Raw genomic sequence first — 25,041 nt, forward strand, 5'->3', positions numbered from 1 at the left:
AATAGGCTCATAAAAAATAAGATAACTTTTGCTTGCCCTTAAATAGTCTGTTTGAGCTTAGCCACCCACATCAGACATGGATTTTTATTACAAACTGATGTAATCCATGTAAGCTTGTAAGTAGTGAAGTAGATATCTAACTATCAGATGATGAAAAGTTATTTGCTAAAGATTATATGCTAGTAAATGTAACATGGGAAATAGTCTTTAAACAAGTGGAAGGTTTGTATGAGCAGAATGACCCAGCATTTGTTTAATGATCAGTGCTGGATTAAAACTAGTGTAACTCTACTATCCATTTCCTGAATGACTACCAGAATTTACTATGTATCCTCATTTGAAGCATACCTGCATAAGTGCTATGTGAATGAAATTTTCATTGAGAGGTCATACACCTAAATTAGCAAAGACTGATGGTGGGAAGACGGGTGGGAGAACATTCCTGAGGCCCAAGTCAGCTGGAGGGGCCCATGCTGTTTTCAGAATGCATTATGATTTATTTCACTTCTAATGTAGTTCTGCACTGCAGCCACTAGGGGCACAGGAAAGGCAGATCACGGTAAACAGCTTTCTTATTGCAATGGCCTTTCAAGGAGGCAAACACGTACATATCCTGCTAAACCAGTGATGCCAAATTTTTGGAGCTCGACGTGTTAAAAGTTCAGAAAATCCTGGAATGTCACCCCCGTTGCTGAGCAAAAGACAAACAATTATTTACATATTCATTTTTTTAAAAAAAATACAGTCCAATCATGTGTGGTGCTGTGTATGTCAAATAATTACAAATGTCAAATAATTACAAAATGTACAAAAAAATACAAAAAATGTCAAATAATTACAAAAATTACAAAAATTCAAAGACAATAGTTGTTGGGTATTGGCAAATGCTGGTATGTCACCCAAAACGTAGTCGCATGTCACCTTTGGTATGTGTGTCATAGGTTTGCCATCACTGTGCTAAATCTGTAAACCAAACCAGCACTGTAATAAGACAAGACTAGCCAGCACAGCTCCTGGCTGCTACAGCCACTTTCAGGCTGCAGCCACCAGACAAGGTTATGGTTTCCAGCAGTCTGTTTCCCTCTTCCTTTCCTTCCATCCAGATTAAGTTGTATCTGTTCGACCTAATCTTCACTGTTAGTGCATTATAGAAAATAAAAACAACCTTTCTTTTTTTTCTTAGTCTCTCTTCCTCCTTTCCACTATTTTCCTTAGTTGTGCTCTCTTCCTTTCATGATACATTTTCATTTCTCCCTCCTTCCTTCTAATTCCCCTTTTACTTGTTATGCTTGGTCTCAATTCCTTCTCATCCCAATTGGCAATTTAGAATGCATTGAATAGTAGTATAACAGCATCACAGTATAGCAGTACTGCAGTATGGCAGCATTGTTAATATGATCAACAGAACTGTAGGAGTGGAGGTTATATTTTCTCATGATCATTGAAGTAGTAAAACAATGCTCCCCACCCACCACCCCCGCAGCCCTTTCTATGCATGTGTGTACAAATGTAAAATTACAAAATTAGACACATTTTGGATCAGATTAATACAAAAGGAGGCCCACATAGAATTACCACTGAAAACTACAGCTCTGTAAATTACCTGTGAAATGTAAGTTTAATTTAAGGTCCTTATGAGATAAAAGTTTTACAAATAATTTAGATTAGCAACATTTTGTAGGAGAAACCTAGGGAGGTGGTTCCATATCTTAAACCATTCCTTGAACTGGTTTCAGGTTTTGCAGCCTTTCAAACAGAAGTTGTTTGTGTTTCCTGCAATTCTATAAATTCAGAAGAGACACAGAGCATGCACCACTCATTTCTCACTTCCGCACCCCCAATTAAAGTAAATACATTTTAATATTATACTACAGGATAATAGACATGTTTTTGCCATCAAGTCACAATTGACTTATGGCAACCCCACAGGGTTTTTAAAGGCAAGAGACATTAGAAGGTGGTTTGCCATTGCCTGCCTCCCCATCATGACCCTGGTATTCCTTGGAAGTCTCCCAATGAAATACTAGCCAGATTCAGAACGGAGTGTGTGTGACTGGCCCAAGTGGGGATTTGAACCTGGATTTTCCAGGTCCTAGTCCAGTGGTGGCGAACCTTTGGCACTCCAGATGTTATGGACTACAATTCCCATCAGCCCCTTCCAGCATGGCCAATTGGCCATGCTGGAAGGGGCTGATGGGAATTGTAGTCCATAACATCTGGAGTGCCAAAGGTTTGCCACCATGGTCCTAGTCCAACACCTTAACAACTACACCATGCTGGTTCTCATAGTAGGCATAAGCATATACATTTTGGATACTGCTTCTTTACAGATATGTGTCACACACTCTTTTCTTCAACTGTACTCTTACCCCCATGTTCTTCTTCTTTGAACTGCCCTATTAAAACTATCATTTTCTACCTTGCTGGCTCTCTGATTTTATTATAACGTGATCTGACAACGAGGCTATGCAAACGCAGTCGCTTTTCCACATTATATGGAAACACTTGCATTTTAGCAACATAGGAAATTCTCACAAACCACTGAACTGTTTCCCCCAGCTGCTCTCTCCTTGGGCAAGGGTTTAGAGGCAGGAGCAGTTCTGCACAGTGACTGTCCGTGCCCAGCTTAATTAGGACAAACAAGAAACAGCCAACAAGTGACAAGATACACAATCCTTTTCACAGCAGATTGGATGCTACCCAAGAATCCTTCTCTATAACTATCACATCAAGGAAAAGCAAACAAGCTTTTAAAAACCAAGTATTTGTGAGGAGATAAAAATTTATGTTTCCGAATCCCAGTGCAAGGATTTTCTTTAATGCAATATTTCTGCCTATTTGAAAGTCAGTGAACCTGGACAATTTTGTTAAAGCAACTGAAGGACACTGATCCATTCCCATTCAAGAATAAATTCATACTTAGCTACATTTTGTGGACTAGATAGTAATGTGAATTTACCTCCAGATAAAAGTTCTGCATGTAGAATGGCTACAAACGAGGAGTCAACTTCCTTTGTCAGTTGTTCTTTGTCCAACTAACTCTTTAAAGGAAATAGAGTTCCATGAGTAAACTTCATCTAGTTGCTCACTTCGTGGTATCGTATCTCTGACATTCAGTGGTGCTTACTTCTGTGTAAACTTCCATAGACTTGGGCTTTAACAACCCAATCCAGATGGGATGGCGTTCTACAGCAGTGGAGCGCTGTGCCACCTCCAATGGATCTCCGCGTGACCCAGCAGATAGCAGGGAAAAACCCCTGCTGCCACCCAGAAAAAAAATGACTGATGCCACGTGTTTCCATGGCATAAGTCAGAAGGTCGCGCCGGGAGTGTTCCCAGGCTGAAAACCTGGTAGAAGTCAGCAAAAGTCATCTTCTTTCTTTCTTTTGTACCCCGCTCTTACCCTCATCGCCTCAAGGCAGCTAACATCATTTAAAATAAATTGGAGTGAATATTGAAACTGTTGGGGCTGTTTTTCCTGTTTGGAGGAGAAGAGTTGTTGGGTTTTTTTGCAAATTTTGCAAGAAGCGAAGGAAGAGAGCAGGTGTGCATGTGAGCTGTGAGGGGTATATTTGGGGTACATAGCAGGAGCCCCAGCACGTGGCCAAGGAAGGGGAGATTCCCCCCTCCAACTGCTTCCATCATTACTCCTTGCTCTGGTCCTGGCAGGGTCCCTCCCATTCAATTCTTTCCACATCAGGGAAAGTGTTCTTTCCACCTCTCTCTGTTCCAAGATACAACATTGTGGTCACTGAATCAAGTGGCTTGGGAGATTTGCAGTCTACCTTCAAAAACTCAAAGTGAGTTTTTCCTCTTTTTGCACCACTGAGGCTGAAATGTATCCCACATGGAGCACTCTAAACAGATAACTGTCATGGGAGCTAAGAATGGAACTTCCAGGTGCAGGAGCAGTGTATCTTTTGTAACTCAGTTAAGAAGTCAATGCCTAAAGAGTGTTCACTAATTTGGGGATTAGGGGAGGTGGGTGTGCCTCAGAGATAGGACAGATGTTGTGCCTAGAGATAAAACAGACTCAATCCTTTGATTTTTCTGGCTTTAACAGGTTCTTTTAAAATGGCCCGAAGTCACCTAGCAAGCTTCCATGGCTGAGCAGGGATTCGAACTTGGTTCTCCCAGATCATAGTCTGATGTTCTAACTACTGCAAACGACCAGCTCTGGGATTTTTATTTATTTATTCATTTGGCCATCAAATCAGCTGATTTATGGGAACTCTGTAGGGTTTTAAAGGGAAGAGGCATTCGGGGGTGGTTTGCCAGTGCCTGGCTCCATGTCAGGACCCTGGTATTCTTTGGAGATCTCCCATCCAAATACTTGCCAGAGTCAGGGCTGAGAGTGTGTGATTGTCTCAAGGTCATCCAGCAAGTACTGCATGAGTGAGGATTTGTACCTGAGTTTTCCAGATCTTAGTCCAACACCTTAACACTACACCACGCTGGCTCTGGGATACGCAGTCCAGAAAGAGGAAACAGAAAGGTGGGGCATCTTCAAAGAACTACCAGCTCTGGACACCTAACTATAGTAAATGTTTCTTTTTAAAAGTATGTTATGGAGCTGTAAAGACCGTGGAATTCCCCAGAATTACATAGGAATTCCCCAGAGGCCATTTCTCCTGGGTAAAAATGGCAGCTTTGGGCTGTATGGCATTTCACCCAGCTGAACACCCTGTCCTCCCCAGATTTCACCCCCAAAACACCAGGAGTTTTCCAATTTGAAGGTCATAGTGGGGGAGGGCAGCCACCCATAGGGGTGGGGGCAGAAAACTCAGATTTTGCCCTGGGCTCTATTTTCCCTAGATACACTTCTGAGAGATGGAACCATAGGTATGCTGGTTCCAGATTACTTAGGGCTTTAAAGGTAAGTACCAGAACCTTGATCTTGATCCGGTACTCAATGCAGCTGGTAGAGCACCAGTGTAATGTGTGCTTGTCATGGGATCCCGGTAAGGACCTTCACTGCTACTGGACTTAAATTTTGTTCTACTACTACAGACTTACACAGGTACCCACCTGAAAATAAGTAGCACTCCAAAATAATAAAATATGCCTTCCTCACAAACCAGTATTTGTTAGACTGAATTGCTGCTTTTTCTGCTGTACAGATGGTGGCATTTATTTGACAAGGGATTGCAAGAGGTGTCTCCAGTAATGGAGATACTAGTACTAAGTCTCAGTTAAAAAATGTTAACGGATTTTTTTTCTTTGCACAATATGCCAATTAAAATTGGAGTGGTAGCAGACAAAGGATGGAGAAAGCAGCATAATCTTGGAAATGTGTGTGCCCAGATCCATTTGTGCCTAAATGCATGAGTTCTGGAATTGAAAGATGTTAAGCACTGAAGTTCAAAATATGTCCAGTGCTTAAAACATCACTTTTCCTTTTACATTCTCTGTCTCTTTGTATTTCTCTCTTACCTTGCCAGGGTCTCTCTCTGGTTCAAATGTTTCTTCACTCTTAAATATACTACCAAGATTGAGATCAGGAATTGGCATTAAACTTTCATTCACAAGGTTTATTGGCAGAAATCAGACTGGTGGATTAAATTTAGAATTTAGCATTTTCTCGGGAGGACAAGCAGGAAAAGAAAAGAGATGGGGGCTTCAATTCATGAACTGAAGCAAAAAGGGAAGAGCTGAGAATGGGCTGAACATTTTCCTTTCTTCCTCTCCTAGCAAAACAACTGGCTTATGGATTGATGCTTTAGGGTTAATTGCCATTATTTTAGTCTGGCTGGTTTCACTTCCTCACTCACCCGCTTCTTCTGTCTCTCTTATGAAGGTGCATTTCCTCCTTTCAGCAAAGAGCAATTATCACTTGACAATTAGCAGCACAGATGTGGCAAAATTTGAATGTTCATGATTATTCAATAAGCTTTGGAGTGACGCCTCAGGATGAACAGTCCTTCGGAATATACTATGCCTTAAAGAATAATGCAGCTCATTAAAAAGAAGAAGAAAGGCAATAGTAAACCAGGGCTGGGAATTAAACATCCAAGCCTTGCTCCTCCAAACATTTGCCACCACATCAAGGAGCTGACTGTGACCATAATGTAACCAAGGGTATCAAACAGTGCAATCCTATATTATGTCACTCCAGTTGAAGCCCATTGATTTCATTGGGCTTAGACTGACATATCTCTACAGTAGATTGCACTGTTAAGTGATATAATTTTAATTATTTTAATTACTTAATACAGCTTGGGAAACAAAGTTGTTAATGCCTATCATTATGGCTCCATGTTATCAAACAGAGAATTATCCAGTTTGTTGCCACATTAGAGGCACTTGGCTTCAATCCCAGTCTCACATTAACTGCTGGCACATGATTTGTATCGGTATTATTGACCACAGTTGACTTAATTGTGCATCATGTAGCATCATTCCATCATCATTTCCCATTCTAAAGCACAGATATCAGTTCTTATCTGAAGACAAGTTCTTTCTTTTTTTGCAGATAAACCAATAGTTAGCTCCAGCAGGGCTGAAGAGTAATTATTCTACTATGTATGGAATTTGTTGGGGTTTTTTAATTGACTCTGTGTGCTTCAGAACATTTTTTTGCCATTACAATCTTGCCAGGTTACCATCACCCAGCTTTGGAACAATGGAATAGATAGACCGTAGCATTCACCAATATATTCAATATGCTCATGACTAAGCTGGTTGTGAAAGAAGTGGAGGAAACAACACCCCATTGAGTATTTGATTTTTCACAGCTAAAAGAAGCAGCTGACACTCTCCAATTTGTATCACAATAAGAGAATAGATCAAGGAGTTCACTGATGAAGTGGGATATTTCTTTCTATAGCATATCATGGTCTTACTTTTCAAGGAAAGTCAGATTCTTTTTCAAGCCGTCTATTTTTCTTTGTAACTCTTTTTCAGTCGTGTTGATGTGTTGTTGTTTGCTAGTACAGTCTGTTGCTTTGCTCTGTGGTGTTCTTTCTCTTTTTGAAGAGAGGGGCTTCCCATCTTAGACTGCAGATCAGCCCTCTGTGTAGCAATGTTCAAACTTGGTGTGGTTCATAAAGCTACAAAGAATTGGGTTTCCTGCCTAGTGATGGAAACCTTTGCATACACCTCCCAACACATGCCCACATACATATGTACACACATATTTTCTCTTTGCTTAGGTATGCTTATATTTATCTGCTTTCTGAAACAGCTTAGGCCAGACTTTCAGAATTGATTGAATTCTGGTTTTAGTTGACTTGTAAACTGGCAAACAGTACAGAAGCACAGTGTTTGATCTCTCTGATTAGGATCTTGAAGATTTCAAGAGTGCACACTTTCTCACTGAATCTCCCATGTCGATACATTCAAAGTCATTGCTGTTGATTTCATGGACAAATAGACATTGTTTTGCTTGCTTATCAATCTTTTGCATATAGATCAGCCCCGATGGGGTAACACAATACATATGTAGGTAGATGAAAAAGGCACAAATAGTTTCACGAATATTGCATTAATAACAGTATGTATGCCAAATGTAAATTGTGGGAAAGTATTACCGTATGTACTCGCATGTAAGCCGAATTTTTCAGCACATTTTTTGTGCTGAAAAAAACCCCCCTCGACTTATACGCGAGTCAGGTGTATTTTAAAAAATATTGTAGGGTTTTTACTTTGTCGACTGCCAGGGGGCGCAGTTTTTAGGCACTAGCAGCACCAAAATTTCAGGGATTTTTCAAGAGACTCTCCTGATGATACCACCCAGGTTTGGCAAAGTTTGGTTCAGGGGGTCCAAAGTTACGGACCCCCAAAGGGGGTGCCCCATCCCCCATTGTTTTCAATGGGAGCTAATAGTAGATGGGGCTACATTTTGAACCTTGAACCTAGAACCAAACTTCACCAAACCTGGGTGGTATCATCAGAATAATCTCTTGCTGATACCAGCCAGGTTTGGTGATGTTTGGTTTAGGGGGTCCAAAGTTATGGACCCCCAAAGGGGGTGTCCCATCCCCCATTGTTTCCAATGGGAGCTAATAGTGTGAAGGAACATCCAAGTAGTAAAGCAACATGGATTGAGGGAAAGAAAGAAGAAGACAGAACGGAGTGAAATTGCCTTTTGTACTTCTTCCTTGGGCAAATTGCTGGTCCAAACCTTGGCTGGCCGAAAGGCCGTAATAATAAACTAACTAACTGGTCCAAACCACTGTTACATATCTCCGTCAAGCACTCATCTACTTTGAGGTTGTCCCTGTGGAATTCCCCGTCTGTTCTTGGGATTCCAACCTAAGTATATAATGCGTAAGCACTCTAATGAGTCTTATGTTAAGTCCTGATGATCTGGTTTGCAGAGCTCACACTATCAAGCAACCTCACATTTGCAGAACTACCTGTTCAAGAATTCCTCTTCCAGATTGTTTTAGAAAATTATTTCATGGATCATACAAACATAAGGAACTCATCTGCTGTGGAAAAAATGGCTGCAGCCAGGATACAAGCTTGGGCTATTTTAATAGCAATGGTGACAGGTAACATTTTTTTGCTTCTAAAGGAATGTTTCAGCTAAGATCTAGTTGACAGAAATGTATAGTTTAATATCACCTTGCTTCTGGAGTATTAGAATATATTTTAAAGCCGAAGTAGAAAGAAAATAATATCACTATCTTTCCCCCTAACTGAAGCTTTTAGAATATAGATGTGCACTGTGTTGATAGCAAAGATTACAGAAACGTTCTTCATTAATGCTTTGCTCCTTAATGGAATTTCTGCCAGCAACTTTATTCTCATATATTAGCAAGTCAAAAACTAGGGGCCATAAAGTCTAATTCAAGATGAGCAACTGCTTTTGTAAACTTGTCTCCATAAATCTATTCATAACCCTCGATTTAGACAGTTTAATGTACTTTCTCATGCAAGCCAGTTGGGTGAGAAAGCAATGGGGCAACACCAAAACATAAAACTAAGCACGTGAAGCAAATTTCTCAAAGGGTACTAGAGTTTGCTAACAGAAAGTCAATGGGATATGCCTCATCTCATTTTAACGTAGAAGTCATTAGAGCGGACAGAAGAAAAACTACTATATGCTGTAGAGAGTAAGAACATCTGACAAGCACTTAATCAGAACCTTATGTTGGGTGTAAACATCAATGAAAGCTGAAATGAACTAGAAAAAATGCTGCACTTTTAGCCTGCAGACGCTGAAAACAATGAATGCCTCAGAAAACCTTTCCTTTTCTACACCTATCGATACATCTCACACTTCACTGGTATGCAAACCATTTGCAGTCGCTTGAACTATAGGCCTCTCTGAATGGCTGAACAGCATTGGGAGTTCTATAAATATTTCTTAATCTTCTTAACTTGACTGACATCTGCTGTTTCTTCCAACAAAACCAATGATAAGCAATATTATCCAGTATTTACAGGTAGACTCAGTGATTCTTAAGAACTAATGAAGGATTTGTTCCTATGTCTGTTGAACTAAATGCTGGGGTTTTAAACTTTCAAAGATACATGCCTGAAAATTAAACAACATGTACATATATTCCAATGGTATGTATTAGGTGACAGTTACAATTATATGGCAACTATCTTTTATAAAATACGGTCCATATTTTAGTTTTTAAGAGTCAGAGGCTACCTTTTGTCATGAGTTGTTACAGCTCTGAAAATGACAAGTAGATAAAACAGAGTTGCTATTCTTCAAGTTCAGGATGCACCCCAGAACTCTAGAAGCTGAATATGAGTTGCAGCTGCTGTTTCTAATACCGATACATGTAAAGGCACATGCATTAAGACATTTCACTTGCTACAGATGATAAGGTATGACCTCCAGGCAACATACTGTAGAACAATGGGTTGGATCCAGCAGAAAAGCTCGCAGGAAGTGGTGGTGAAAGGGATCTTTGCTCTCTTTCTCTTGTCCCAGCAGTTTCATCTACCTGTTGCAGTGAACCACTCTGGGGTGGTCTTGTGAATGGCACCATAGTACAAGGGGAAACCTAGGGGAAACCATCTCCTGCCCTGCTGGTACAAGATGACAGCCAGAGAATACGAGATATTGCCAATTCCTCCTCCTCACTGCAGCACTATTGCAACGCAAAGGGAGTCAAATAGCAGACTGCAGGGAAAAAGAGGTGTGGGTAAAGATCCATCTCACCACCACCTTTGGCAAGTTTTTCCATTGGATCTAAGCCAGTGGTTTATTTTTCTAATGTATCTTTAACAAAACAAACTTCTTTGCATTTATATCATTGGGACTACTGCTGAATAAATGACTGCAACATCAAGGAACCAAGGAAGAGTTTTTAGCATACGTCTGCCAGACTCCAGACATGTACATTTCAATCTCTCTGTCTAAGCTCAGTTCCTTAGAGAATACAAAGGTGGGGGGTTGTGCACTAGTACTCAAAGCTGTGAGCAATGCACAAACAATGGCTAGCAGTCAGAGGACTGAATAGCTTAATACTTTACTCAATCACTAATGTGAACAGAGTCTACAAATGGGGCTATTAGCAACTGATGCCCCAGTCTCCACCAATATATGTCAAAGCATACAATCATTCAACAATTCATATCAATGAAAGCTTTTCTAAGCTTAATAGAAAATCCACAACAAGCTGCCAGTATCCAGTAGTATCTGGCTTTGATAAATCTTCGAGAAATCTTCAAAGGCTTCGCTAAATCTTCAAAGGCTAGTAGGCACATGGTATTTTCAGTGTACATAAAATTTGTCCAAAGCTAGACGTTCTTACAATTCAGTTTGGACTGAGCTACTGTCTGTGCTGCTGCTGCCTGTTGTCGCAGAATGTCCTTGAAGCTCAGTTCTTACCTTCCTGTTCTTTCCTCCAGTCCTGTCATCTGCTCCTTACCTGCACTTCCTGTGCAGCACACAAATTATTTAAAAATATGATTAAAGGTTGTCAGGAGGCTTTGAAATATCAACCCCAGGTAAGGAGTGGCAACCTTGCTTCAAAAATATGTAATGGGGGTTATTGTTCAAATATTCGTCTTTGGTATAAAAATAGAGATGTTATATGTGCACAATAATATAATTGTTTTAATATGTGAAATTCTGGAGAGTACTTCTAGTGTATCAAAAATACCTAATTCTGTCACAAGACAGAATCTGCCTCCAGACACATGACGTAGCCGGTTCAAAGTCAGATCCTTCCATAACAAACACTATAAATTGAGTTCAGTCAACTTTTTCACTGGTGAAAAGGGGAGGAGAATATTTCCTTTGACCACCAAAAAAGAATACTCTGGGGGCCATGGATAGGGTGGTGGAGGAGGTGGGCACAATTGCCATCCCCTCGCATGATGGTGTCATTTCCAATACAACCCAGAAGTGATCACATTGTTTTGAAGTGAAGGGAATACTCCAGCATTTGCTCTTGGGCAGGTGTTGCCCCGGGCGCCATTGCCCCTCCCTATGCCTCTGCAGGTACTACAAAAACTATCAGGCTGTTTCACAAAGTTGCTCCTGCAATGCTTGCTGTTCAAAGCTGCCTCTTATAAGCCTGTACTCTTGCTCAGTCTGAGTCCTGCGTTGACTTACAGCCGTGTCTTCTTCATCTCTGGGCCTCCAACCAGGCCCTGCGTCTTTCAGCATGTCTGAGCTGCCTCACAGAACCAAGTGAGCTGGGGGAACTGTTTGCCCTGTCCTCTTGTTCTTGGCTTGGGCCAGCACAATCCTCCACCTGTGTGACTGCTGGCTGCTCACAGGACTCACCCAACTGTGGCTCTGGAGATTCAGCCAGCTGAGACTCTGATGGAGCCAGATCATCATGCCAGTATTCCTCATCTGAGGGATCCTGGCTGGCTGCTGGGGAGCCCACAATAGTGACTTTATGCCAGGGGTACTGATCACACACTCCCATTTCCCCGACCATTTTCCTCCTGCTGCCCAGCTGAGCAGCAGCAAAGACTTCAGAGTGCAGGAAGTCTCTTATTGTTGAAAAATAAAAGAGATTAAAAAGAGAAGAAAGAAAAAGACTAACAAGGAGAAAAACAAAGAAAAGGGGGAAGACTGTTTCCAAGAGCTCAACAGTCACTCACACTGCTGATTCTGGATTTTTTCAGAACTAGTGGGTCTAAAATCCAGACCCTTCCAGTCCACCTGTCAAATTTAAGGTCCCCAATATCTGGGGAGGTGAGAGCTAAGAAGCACTTGCTCTACACCTGGCAAAGTAGTCCCTATCAGCAATGTGCAGTCTTTGAGCCCTTGGAGGCTCAACCAGAGTGAACTGCCATTCCATGGGAAGTTTCAGGGCAGGAAGTCCCCAGCTGTCTGCAGGCAACCTAATCATATAATTTATGTGGACCAAATCCAGATAGCTTAGGGACTAGGGCAAAGAGGAAAACTGGGTGAGGTGAGTGAAAAAGATGGCTGGCTCATCCCTTTAGATTTTCTCCAGCTGAAGTATAGCTTCCTGCTTTGAAAAGACATAACAGTGTGGTTGATATGCTGGGGTGGGGCATTTTCCTACCAAGTTGACTGTTTGGAAGGAGCAAAGGAAAACGCATGGTTACTTCATATGAACCTTGTGTTAACAAATGTCTTTCATTTCATAGCATGTTTTGTGTCTTTCCCTAATTGCAAGGCACATTGCTTAATTTAAAAGGTGAAAAAGCAGAGAATTTACAGACTCTTTGAAACCACTTCTCCTCAGTCATAATTTTAACACACAATGTTAATACTTTTTAACATAGTAGGTGCCACTCATTGCCACCTTGCAGCTCGAGCAAGTCATTTGCACCTGTGGGAAATGAATACAAAATGGGGGAAATGTTTCCTTCCTGTCTTGGGAACGCTTTGCAGCTGTTTTGCACTCAGGCGTAAGTGACTACACAAGGTGCAAGGAGATGGTAAATCTGCCCCAGAATGCCACTGCTCTGCAAACAACAGCTGGAGATAGATGCTAATTCATGTACACATTATACAAGGGAAGGTTTTCCACAGTGGAAGAATTAAAGTTCAATTTAAATTTTGATCCCTAGACTGAAACAGCTTATCTATTGTGAATTTGCATGTTAGTAGACCTTAGCTGCTAAACACCAGATGTGTGCCAACACAGTACCCAGCAGGTCCACTGATTACTGACATGACAGTGGGCATTCATTGAAAATGCTGGGGGGAAGAATTAGGACTAATAAAAGGAAACACTTCTTCACGCAACGTGTGATTGGTGTTTGGAATATGCTGCCACAGGAGGTGGTGATGGCCACTAACCTGGATAGCTTTAAAAGGGGCTTGGACAGATTTATGGAGGAGAAGTCGATCTATGGCTACCAATCTTGATCCTCCTTGATCTCAGATTGCAAATGCCTTAGCAGACCAGGTGCTCAGGAGCAGCAGCAGCAGAAGGCCATTGCTTTCACATCCTGCATGTGAGCTCCCAAAGGCACTTGGTGGGCCACTGCAAGTAGCAGAGTGCTGGACTAGATGGACTCTGGTCTGATCCAGCAGGCTAGTTCTTATGTTCTTATGTTCTTATGTTGTGTACATAAGTACCAGTGACTCAATTTAAATGCAACACTCAGTGCATAGGTAAAGTTTTTAAAGGACTCTGCAGGCTAGGTTTTTACAAAAGTACTATCTTACAAACTGTGGAAACAGTACCTGCTCACTCAACAACCCTTACAGTAATGGTCCCTACCTGGTTGATTGGCCTTTTTGAGGATATTTGGAAGGTCCACACGCTGTTGTTTCCTTGGGGCTGTTAGCTAGATGGGCATTTCTTTGAAAGTTCTTAAATGGCCTAGCCTTGAGCTTATGGCTGAGAATGGGTCTGTGGTTAAGAGGCAAGAGAATGAAATAATAGTTTGTGGTTATCACAGTTGCATCATAATTTGTTCAAGCTTGGTTTAGGAAGAAATTGCCCTTTCCTGAAATATGGCAAAGTTAACTGGAAAAATTAACAAGAAACTAAAAGTTTGAAGATGGAAGAATGGTGATTAGGATTTCAGTTCCTTGATTCCTCCATCAATGCTCCTTTAACTATTAAGACTCTAATTTTTGTCTCCACTCAAGAGCATATCCCTTGATTGGCAGCCACTTCAGTGGTGGACTGGACCTCAATCTAGTACTTACTCTGGTTCAAAATGTATGAGGAACCATCAAAACAAATGTGAATATTTTTCTAGGTTCCCTCTTCCCAAATCAGGTTGGGATGACTGAATTGAGCTTATCATTCACCTGCACCAACCCAGATAGATCAATAAGGGTTCTCTGTCAGGGATTACCAACCCATCCCTTGTTGTTGGGAATAAAGATTTCACTACTACAAGATCTTGGCACTCCCTAGAATTTTCAATCTACATTTCTCATTTTGAGAACCTAACTGAAGTGTTGTTAGGATTCATGAAAACACAAGGCAAAATGACAAGTAGCTTAGCAAAAGAAATGTAATGAGGTAGGTCACTATGGCTTGTATAATTATGTACACAACATCATGAAATTTAAGAGAACCTTAGTTATGCCAACTGCATGCAGAATTCACCCAGTTCAATAGCTATATGCAAAACCATCAAAAATTCTTACTATCGTGTCTTGATTAAACATGTGCTATAGAAGCAAAATCAGCTGTGGTGTTCCAGTGTAAAATAATTTTATCCTCCTTGATAGCTGGGCCCCAAAATACATAAAATGCAGTTGGCACCTTTTCATCTTGATGTGATTTTTCTAAATTACTTTTCAGAGGATGTTGTTTTCTGGCATTTATTAGCTGCCCACAGTGAATTTTCAAATAGGCAAGAGGTAAAACAAATAATCATAAACTAATGGAGTTGTGTCTAGTGACCCACCAGCTCAAGGCGTTCAGATCTTTGCCATGTTTCCCTACTCCCCCCTTCACCCCTCATCCCTTCTGTTCCTGTGAAAGATGATTTTGAGGATCCATATAGATTAACAATCATTCATGGGGGGGTGGGGTGGCTTCAAAGTGGGGGAAGAGAACAAATCTGCCTCTTCCTTCCTTTCTTCAGGTGCAGCTCTGCTGAAAGAAAGGAATAATTTTAACTCTTCCCTCCTCAATGCAGCCCCTCTGCTTGTTTGGCTATTAGTCTATGCTGGGTCCTGCAACCACAGGAGTCAGTGGCAAAGACCCACGCACAATGTCTGATGACAAATCACTGGATCTAACCCACTGGCAACATCATTATTAGGACAGACAAAATAAATATTCTGGCGTGAATGTTCTTTATTTTATGTATTTATTTTATTGGTTTTATAGGCTGCCTTTCCCTGGTGGCTCGCAAGTTCAAATAAATACATGAAAACAAATACATTAAAACAATTTATACATCTAAAATCTTGTAACGTTTGATGGTGAGCATAAAACCTATTAATCTGCTGATTTTTCACATGAGAAAGAGGAGAAAAAGGGAGAAGGGAGAAGATATAAGGAAGTGGGTATAGGGGAGGCCAAATTGATGGGGGGAAACATTGCTGTCTCAACCATATGCCTGGTGGAACAACTCTGTCTTACAGGCCCAATGGAACTACATCGGGTTTCACAGGGTCCGAGTCTTGCTAGATAGAATGTTCCACCTGGTTGGGGCCAGGGCCAAAAATTCCCTGGCCCTGGTTGAGGCTAGCCAGATTGCCTTCCAGCCAGGGACTACCACTAGATTTTCATTTGCTGAACCCAGCACTCTCCGAAGGACATACCTGGGGAGACAGTTCTATAAGTATAATGACCCCAGATTGTTAAGAGCTTTAAAGGTAAGAACCAAAGGTAAGAACCAAAACCTTGAACCTGATTCAGTACTTCACTTGGAGCCAATGCAGCTGGTGAAGCACCAGTTGAATGTATGCCTGCCATGGAGTCCCCATAAGGACCCCCATAAGGACCCTGCACCAATTGGAGCCTCTGGAGCAGGACCAATGATAGCCCTCCATAGAGTGAGTTGCAGTAATCCAATCTAGAGGTGACCATTGCATGGATCACTGTGGCCAGGTTGGTCTGGGACAGATAAGGTGCCAACTGTCTTGTCCAGAGAAGATAATAAAAAGCCATGCATGTTACATGTGACACTTGAGCCTCCGTTGTCAGAGAAGCATCAATTGTACACCCGCAGGTCTGTGCAGGATTCAGCAGCATGCCATCAAGGGCCAGCAAATGGCACTTCTCATCCAGTCCTCCCGGCCCTGCCACAGGGCCTCCATCTTTGCTGGATTTAGTTTCAGCTGACTCCCTTTCAGCCATTCCACCACGGTTCCCAAACTACTGACCAGCACATCTGGGAGAGCATCTGGATGACTGTACATTAACAGATATGGCTGGATGTCATCTGCATATTGATGACAACCCAGACCAAAACTCTGAATTAGCCTGGCAAGAGGGTATATATTGATATTAAATAGAATTGATGAGAGTTGCCCCTTACCGGACACTGTACACCAACTAATAGTGTGTGGTGTGTGGAGGTTTTTTCACTGATTGCTACTCTATGTCCTTGACCCTGGAGAAATGATATGGATCCCACTATATGGATCCCAGCAATTTGTATTTTATCCTGCATGGATACAGTTGCCGTATTCTGGTTGGGATAGGTAACTACACTTTTCAATAAGGCTTCACAAACAATCAGTGCCTTCTCCTATTTCTTGTAGGTATTCACTGTGAAGAAGATATCAATGAATGCCACATAAATCCTTGCCAAAATGGAGGAATCTGTGAAAATTCTCTTGGAAATTACACCTGCCATTGTCCAATCAAAGAAGAAGATGGAGTGCTTTATGGTGGCTGGAACTGTACAGAAGTCCTTGTTGGCTGTGTTCAGCATAAATGTCAAAATGGAGGATTGTGTATTCCTTACTTCACAAATGGACAACACAGTTTTAGTTGCCTGTGTTCATCTGGATATACTGGAGTACACTGTGAAACAGCAACTACGTTATCTTTTCAGGGAAATGGGTTCCTTCATGTTACCAACGTTACAGCCCCTACAGAGAACTGTTTCTATAACATAAACTTTAGATTTCTGACTGTTCAACAAACAGCATTTATATTTAGTCGAGGGGACAAAGATACTTTTGTGAAGTTGGAGATACTGAATAGCTATTTACATTTATCCATGCAAGTCAATAACCAGTCAAAGGCCCCTTTGCATATAGCACACAATATTAGTGATGGTGAATGGCATTCAGTTGAGGTAACCATAGAAGGAGGAGCTGTTACTCTTAAGTTACTCGACAGCACTTGTCTAGAATCATGTCTCAGTAAAATTGCTGCCACAGTAGATAGCAATCAGATGATGTTTGCTTTTCAGAGCATATTTTTGGGTGGTTTGCCAGAGGGGAACAGGAGCGGTGACTCTCTGCTTAACATCTATAATATGCCTTCTGCACCTTCATTTGTAGGCTGTCTTCAGGACATTGAAATAGACTTGAATATTATTACCCCAGAGAAAATGTCACCCGAGTCATCTTTAAATGTCAAGGCAGGCTGCTCTAAAAAGGATTGGTGCGAACTCAACCCTTGTCAGAACAGGGGGCGCTGCATCAACTTGTGGCTGAGTTATCAGTGTGATTGCTTCCGGCCCTACGCTGGGCTAAACTGTGAAACAGGTAAGCCGAATCTCCCAACTTCAGTGCTTTAATTTTCAGCTGCGACAACATATAACATGAGTGGGTAGACTAATTTGTTCCATGGTCCAGCTGTGATGCCACCAATCCGTCAACTAAGTGGCAACAAATTCACAGCACTTCCACTATACATGACTATACAAAGATGGCACAGATGCTGCAGATGCACCATAACTACATGAAGATGTACCATGGTTGCTTACCTATAGCTGCTATCTTTGTTGAGAGATTTGTTAGCAGTCTGACTTCAAACTATCTCGTTGCTTTAGGCAAGGCTCTTTTCTACAATATACTCATAGGCTGATTCCGCATGGGCCAAAAACAGCAGTGTGAAAACGGTGTGAAAATGGTGTAAAAGGGTTTAAAATGATGTAAAAGGGTTTATACTGTTTTCACACCGTTTTCACACTGCTGTTTTTGGCCCATGCGGAATCAGCCATAGTTTTTATGCAGGGATCATTTCAAGGATTATCCTGCTTTAATCCCCTTTTCTTATAAATGAATGGAGAAATGGAAAAGATTTTCACTCATTCCACTAGTTTTAGCGATGGAGGAGAAATACTCCTGGCATCTGAAATCATGGGTCGGGGGTGGTGGTGGTGGTGGTGTTTCTCTCTAGAGATTCTCCCTTCAGCCTATGCTTCTGAATTTCTGCTATCTCAGGCAGTAGTCAACTCTATCATAGATGGCAACAGTCTGTTGGTGAGTTATAATTTCCATCCTGCCCACCCCGATTAAAAACATAATTATGCCTCGGGAAAACTGTAGATATATGAAATCAAGTAAGACACAGCAAAAGACACAGATATGTGAAAATTTTCACATGTTTGATTTGCATTTTGAAATTTTTAACCTAATTCAAAAGCACATTTTGAGCTCAAATTCAAGCTTGTTACTATAATTAGAAAGCTTGCATTCATGAAAAATGAGTATTCACACAGATATATAATCAATCTCCCAGTTTGGAAGTACATTTAAGTTTGAAATTTGAAATTTCAGTTTTATCCTCTTGATTTCTACTGAATCAAGCACATGAGCATTATCATTTGAAATTCATTTCAGTTTTATAAATTTGCTGCACTGTGTATTTGGAAAAGATTTAGATATGAATACAATAAGACAGGAGCTATAATAAGAACCTTTTAGGCAAGTTGAGGGCCAGCATGGTATATTGATATGAAAAACCCAGGTTCAAATACCCGCTTTGCCATGGAAAACTTGCTGGGTGACTTTAAGCCAGTTATATATCCTCAGTCTCAACCCTGACAAGTATTTGGAGAGGATATGTGAGTGGAGTGTGAGTGGAGGCAGGCAATCACGAACCACCTCTGAATGTCCTTTGTCTTGAAAACTCTATGGGGTTGTCCCAAGTCAGCTGTGACTTGACAGCAAAAAAAAAGGCAAGTGGGTGTCATGAAAAGTAGCTGAAACCACTTGGACAAAGTTTACTTAGAAGGAAAACTTTATTGATTTGGCTCACCCTAGCTACAGGGTGCTGGATCTGAGGATCCTGCCCTTGGTTCCAGCATTTATTGCAGGTTCAAAATGGTGGTGGTCCAATCATCTCTTCCCCTTTTTCCCGCCCTTGGCTCTTGTTGGCTGTCGTGTTCCTGCTTTGGGACCAAGACGGCGGGAACTGGTGCATGCTGGGAGTTGTAGTCCTGACAACAAGCAGCTTTTGAAGTACTCTTTCACAGGAACATTTTCATGTTCCCCAGTTACTGACATGAGATACAATAGATGGCTGCAGCAACTGACATAGTAAAAATTGGCCTATATCATATACTATGGTGTTTCCCCCAAAATAAGACACGGTCTTATATTAATTTTTGCACCAAAAGATGCATTGGGGCTTATTTTTGGGGTAGGGCAGCCCCGTTGCTTCCCTGTCACGTGTGATGCAAGTTGCATCCTCATTGGCAGGGAGCACCATGCTGGATCACACCATCCTGATCCGTAACTACCGGTACAGCTTATTTTTGGAGTAGGGCTTATATTTTAAGCCTCCTCCAAAAATCCTGAAAAATCATGGGTCGGGTGGGGGGGGGGGGTTGGTGTTTCTCTCTAGAGATTCTCCCTTCAGCCTATGCTTCTGAATTTCTGCTATCTCAGGCAGTAGTCAACTCTATCATAGCTGGCAACAGTCTATTGGTGAGTTATAATTTCCATCCTGCCCACCCCGATTAAAAACATAACTATGCCTCGGGAAAACTGTAGATATATGAAATCAAGTAAGACACAGCAAAAGACACAGATATGTGAAAATTTTCAAATGTTTGATTTGCATTTTGAAATTTTTAACCTAATTCAAAAGCACATTTTGAGCTCAAATTCAAGCTTGTTACTATAATTAATTAGGTAACTATAATTGTTACCTATATCATATACTACGGTGTTTCCCCCAAAATAAGACACGGTCTTATATTAATTTTTGCACCAAAAGATGCATTAGGGCTTATTTTGGGGGTAGGGCAGCCCCGTTGCTTCCCTGTCACGTGTGATGCAAGCTGCATCCTCATTGGCAGGGAACACCCTGCTGGATCACACCATCCTGATCCGTAAATACCGGTACAGCTTATTTTTGGAGTAGGGCTTATATTTTAAGCCTCCTCCAAAAATCCTGAAAAATCATGATAGGGCTTATTTTCGGGGCAGGGCGTATTTTTGGGGAAACACGGTAGCAAGTTCACCCAAACAACTTCCCATGCCAAAAAGGCAGCAGTGTGATTTTTTCCCTCCAGTCTCAGATTTGAAGTGTGTCCCAACATCTTCATTTTGCTAGTAACTTGTAGTTGAGTTAGTCAGTGTCATTGACAGCCAACATGTCAACTTTTTGACAGTAATAAAAAAATCCTATCATCATTATTTTATCACTATATTTAAGCAGTTCCTTTATTGCAGCAGGAGATAAGATTGCAAACCTGAAAGCGGAACTTGGAGTTCTCCCAGAATTACAACTTATCTCCAGGCTACAGAGATCAGTTTCCCTGAACAAAATGGCAGCTTCAGAAAGTGGACTCTGTGACATCATATCCCACACTGAGCTCCTTTCCCTCCCTAGGCACTGCCCCCAAATCTCCAAAAATTTCCCAAGCAGGAGACCAGCTGAAAATCCATGCCAGGCTCTATGGTTGCTAGATAGCATTCAGAGAAGTGAACGAGAAAGAGCTGTAGTAATTCCTTCCTCTGCCAGTAGCCTTTTGTTCCAAAAAAGCAGTGAAATAGTTGCTCTCTGTACCCCTTTCCCCACTCATGCCTATTGTCTGGGGCTAGCCTCTGAATTTCTGCCCCCATAGTTTTAATCACAAGACAGTCCTGATTTTTTTCCTTTTTACAATATTGCACTTTAATGGAGATAGGACAGAATTATGCCAATTTCAATGGTTCAGTTTCAATTTTTAAGCATGTGATGATTTTCTAAATAATTTTAAAATACAGATATACATAAACCTTTTTGACATATTGTGGCCAAAGTGGTATATAATAAAATGGCAAATCCATCAAATATAGTCGAATCAAAATAACTACTACAAAAAACGAAAGGAAATCTAGAAGGTGGAACTGCCAGTTTGGGCAACATGGTAGCAAGTTCACCCAAACAACTGGAGAGAAAAAATCACACTGCTGCCTTTTTGGCATGGGAAGTTGTTTGGGTGAACTTGCTACCATGTTTCCTCAACTGTCATTGTGCTACATAAAGGGGAGACACAACTAACATTTTCCTGTACAGTGGAGATGAAGGATTTCAAATGTAGCACAGTAGTCAGGAAAGGGGAGCTGAATCCTTCTCCGCATTGGGGGATTTCCACACAAACCCCAGTGCATCTCCCAGCATGATCTACTTCCTGATTTACATCTCATCCAAAGAAACATGGCTAAGGGCAAAAGCTTTTGGTAGAAGAGTGTAAACAAGGGATTTGTTTGGCTTCCCTTCTATGCTTGCATGTATGCACTTTCCCTCCCTGTTTTATAGGTGACATAATGTGCCTGCCACTACCTGCCTAACGTGGCTGCCACTACCACATCAATTGAAAACCACAGGAGAGAACATAATATTGTGCAAAATTAGCCACCAGTGTCTTGACCGAATATCTTACCAAACTATGTACAGTCAAGCAGCCTACCAACATTTCAACAGATTTAGAGTTCTTTTTAAAAGTGCTCAGCTTTGGCTGAATTGTGCTCACAGTTCATATACAAAAATATCTGTCAGAGTTAAAATTTATCACAGTGAATCCAGGTAGGAAATAGAAGAGGCAGGGACATGAAAGGCCCAAACTCTTGGTTTAATCCAAAGCATCATATCCTTAGCAGATGTTAAATAACACAGTTGCAGAGAGTTTAGTGGACTTTCATGGATTTACACCAGCTGATATCTGGTCAAAGGGACTTACTGGACTTAATGGTTCAGAAAGCTTTAGCTCCAAAATGCATTTCAATATTTAAAAAATACTATGTCATTTCATATGTTGCCCTTCACAATATGCATTTTCCTTTTTTTTTTTTTACTATTATTACTATTGCAAAATGACATTGCTGGAACCATAATTGTAGGAGACGACTTTGAAGTTCAGCAGTAATTTATCCAAAGGGTTAAACAGCAACTTTGGAGAGGACAACATCTGGTAAATATGTTTGCTGCTTTATATGAAGCAAAATTAAAACCATCCCACTCCAAGGAAGGTTCATGCTTCCATTAGGGCAATTGCAAATGACTAGTAAGACTTATTTTGTCCCCCTGCTGACCACACCATTCTATGCAATTCACGGCTACCATTTTGATTCAACAATTCTATTATGTATTTGTAGACAGAAATCCTTACAAGTGACTGATGTGATGTCTTGCTCTCAAAGATGTCAAAGTTTATTTCCACACAAAGGTGCTCCAAGACATCTGATTTTTTAAGAAGCTAGAAATTGAATGCTTCCTTCCCAAATATGTTACATGGCACATCCCCCAAAACTGTTATGGGTCTTCCTCATAAGCTAAAAACCCAAAATTTGATCCAAGACAGAAACTGTGGTTTCCAGGAGAATCTGAAAATAGGTCACTGGAACATCTCTGCCACAAAACAGAAGCTATTAATCCCCAGTATTCCTCTCTCTCTTTCACACACACACACACACACACACACACACACACACACACACACACACACACAGAGACAGAGACAGAGACAGAGAGTGCATCTCTGCCACAAAACAGAAGCTATTAATCCCCAGTATTCCTCTCTCTCTTTCACACACACAGAGAGAGAGAGAGAGAGAGAGAGAGAGAGAAACGGCTACTTAAACACACACACATACATATATACTAAACGGCTGCTTAAACACTCATTTGGTTTTAATAGATTAACCCATCAACAAATTTCATGTTACCCAAACTTAAACACCAGTGACGGAAGGAAGGAAGAAATCACTCAAAAATCACTCAAAATTCAAAATCCTAAATTGAAGAAAAAACACATTTTAAATATTTTCTTTTACAAATATTATGATGATACACCAGGATACTAAATAAATAAAATATCAAATAAATAGCCTAACAGTACAATTCTATGCAGAGTTACTCCAGTCTAAGCACATTGAAACTGATAACTTCGATAGGAATAACTTCACACGGGATGGAGATAGTAAAACAAATGTTGAGTTCTTAACTTATAGAAAAACTGACCCTTATTCATTTATCAACCGTAGTATTAGTTGATTATGAATTGATTAAAACTTGCATCCCTATTATGTTCTAGTATACATCGCTAACTGCGTATGTGTATGATCTGATGTTGCTGTTCTTTATGTTATGAGATAAAGAAAAGATAGTCAGTTAATAGGAGCAGGCAACATTTCTCTGTACACACAAAAGTAAACACCCAGTGACCGTGCTGATTTATTTTCATCATCCAGGTGTAATGGCTCAAGAGGTTAATATTGACTAAGGTTATGCTAAATGCCCATCAAACCACAGACCAGATCCAATATTTCTTTTGAAGTTTCATAATTGAAAACTGCTCAGCTTGCCATTCTACCTTTTTGAAGGCTAACCTCGCTTCCTTTACCCTCTTTTCTAATGTTGCAATTCTCCCTGCTACTTGCTGACTTAGCTGCATCATGAGCGTTCTCTCTTCAACATGAAAAATGTCTTTCAAGTACATCCCTAATCGAGAGACGTTAAAAAAAAAACCCTTTCATGCTTAAAACACCCGTTTCAATGCAAGGTGAAAGATTTATGTCCGTCTGCTATATTTTTTAACAAGCACATAAAGAACGGACGTTAAGATAATCTCATTCACAAAATTAAAACATTTTTCACTTTATTTATGAAAATGTGTATTGAGAAATAAGTCGTGGATTTATTTCCACCATTAAATAAACTGAGTCAGATAGGAGGCAAACAACAGTTAGAGGGGTACTACGGGTTTCCACAAAGAGTGCCCCTGTTTTCATGAGTCCTATAACCTATTTATTAAAACAAAATGCTGCAGGCAAAAAGTTTGGCCTATGGAGCAGGATTATAAAGTTCCCTGAGACTGTTTTTTGTTTTGGTGTAAGAAACTTGCTTAATGCTATTTGGTATATGAAACAGTAGCACATTAAGCAATTTAGTTTTGATTAGGCAGCTATTAATTCACCTCTATCCACAGTGGGGAGCCCAAGTGGCATACATTATGCTCTTCTCCATTGTCATCTCTTCAAGAACCGTGCAAAGCAGGTTAGGCTAAAAGTGTAAGACTGGCTTAAGATCACCCCAGAGTTTCCATGGCTTACCACAGATCTGAACCTGGATCTTCCAGATCCAAATCTCACTTCCTACACCACAATGGCTGTCTATTTAGTCTGCTGATATGTTAACATGGGTCCTTTCCGCACAACCAGAATAAAACATTTTGAGGCTGGAAATAAAACATTCCCTCCTTGGAGTTCCACATGTTATTTTCCCCAAAACATTTTATTTTCCACCTGAAAACGTTTTAAATAAATGATCTTCTTTAGTTATTGGCTGATTCCGCGTGGGCCAAAAACAGCAGTGTGAAAACGGTGTGAAAATGGTGTAAAAGGGTTTAAACCAGTTTAAAACAGTGGCCCCTTCCACACACGCAAAATAATGCGTTTTCAAACCACTTTCACAACTGTTTGCAAGTGGATGTTGCTATTCCGCACAGCTTCAAAGAGCACTGAAAGCAGTTTGAAAGTGCATTATTTTGCATGTGCGGAATGAGCCAGTGTAATAGGGTTTATACTGTTTTCACACCGTTTTCACACCGCTGTTTTTGGCCCATGCGGAATCAGCCATTCTTTCTGAAAACAGTTTCACTTTAGCAATTCTTTTGTGGCACTGTCTTCATTTGCTGTGCAGAACTCTTTAAAACATTTCCCACGCTGCTCTGCAGTCCCTGGACTTCCTTGTCAATGTCATTTTCTGAGCTCATACTGGCTGTCTTGCACTGTATTTTCATCAATTTTTTTTAAAAAAATTGGGGGGT

The 25,041-nt window shown here is 40.8% G+C and overlaps 1 protein-coding gene across 4 annotated transcripts in view; it reads left to right on the plus strand.

Annotated features, from left to right (window-relative positions):
• The window catches only part of CRB1 (crumbs cell polarity complex component 1), a 160,214-nt gene that overhangs the window by 84,011 nt on the left and 51,162 nt on the right, over positions 1-25,041 (plus strand). For all 4 annotated transcript variants that reach the window (XR_007244568.1, XM_048497121.1, XM_048497122.1 and 1 more), the window contains one exon: positions 16,586-17,542. Coding sequence is in view for 3 of the 4 variants with exons in the window: in XM_048497121.1 (XP_048353078.1) it covers positions 16,586-17,542 (957 nt within the window). In the remaining variant the exon portion in view is untranslated. The remainder of the gene's footprint in view (positions 1-16,585; positions 17,543-25,041) is intronic.

Source organism: Sphaerodactylus townsendi, linkage group LG05 (assembly GCF_021028975.2).
Source record: "Sphaerodactylus townsendi isolate TG3544 linkage group LG05, MPM_Stown_v2.3, whole genome shotgun sequence".
In the NCBI taxonomy this organism is placed as follows: domain Eukaryota; kingdom Metazoa; phylum Chordata; class Lepidosauria; order Squamata; family Sphaerodactylidae; genus Sphaerodactylus; species Sphaerodactylus townsendi.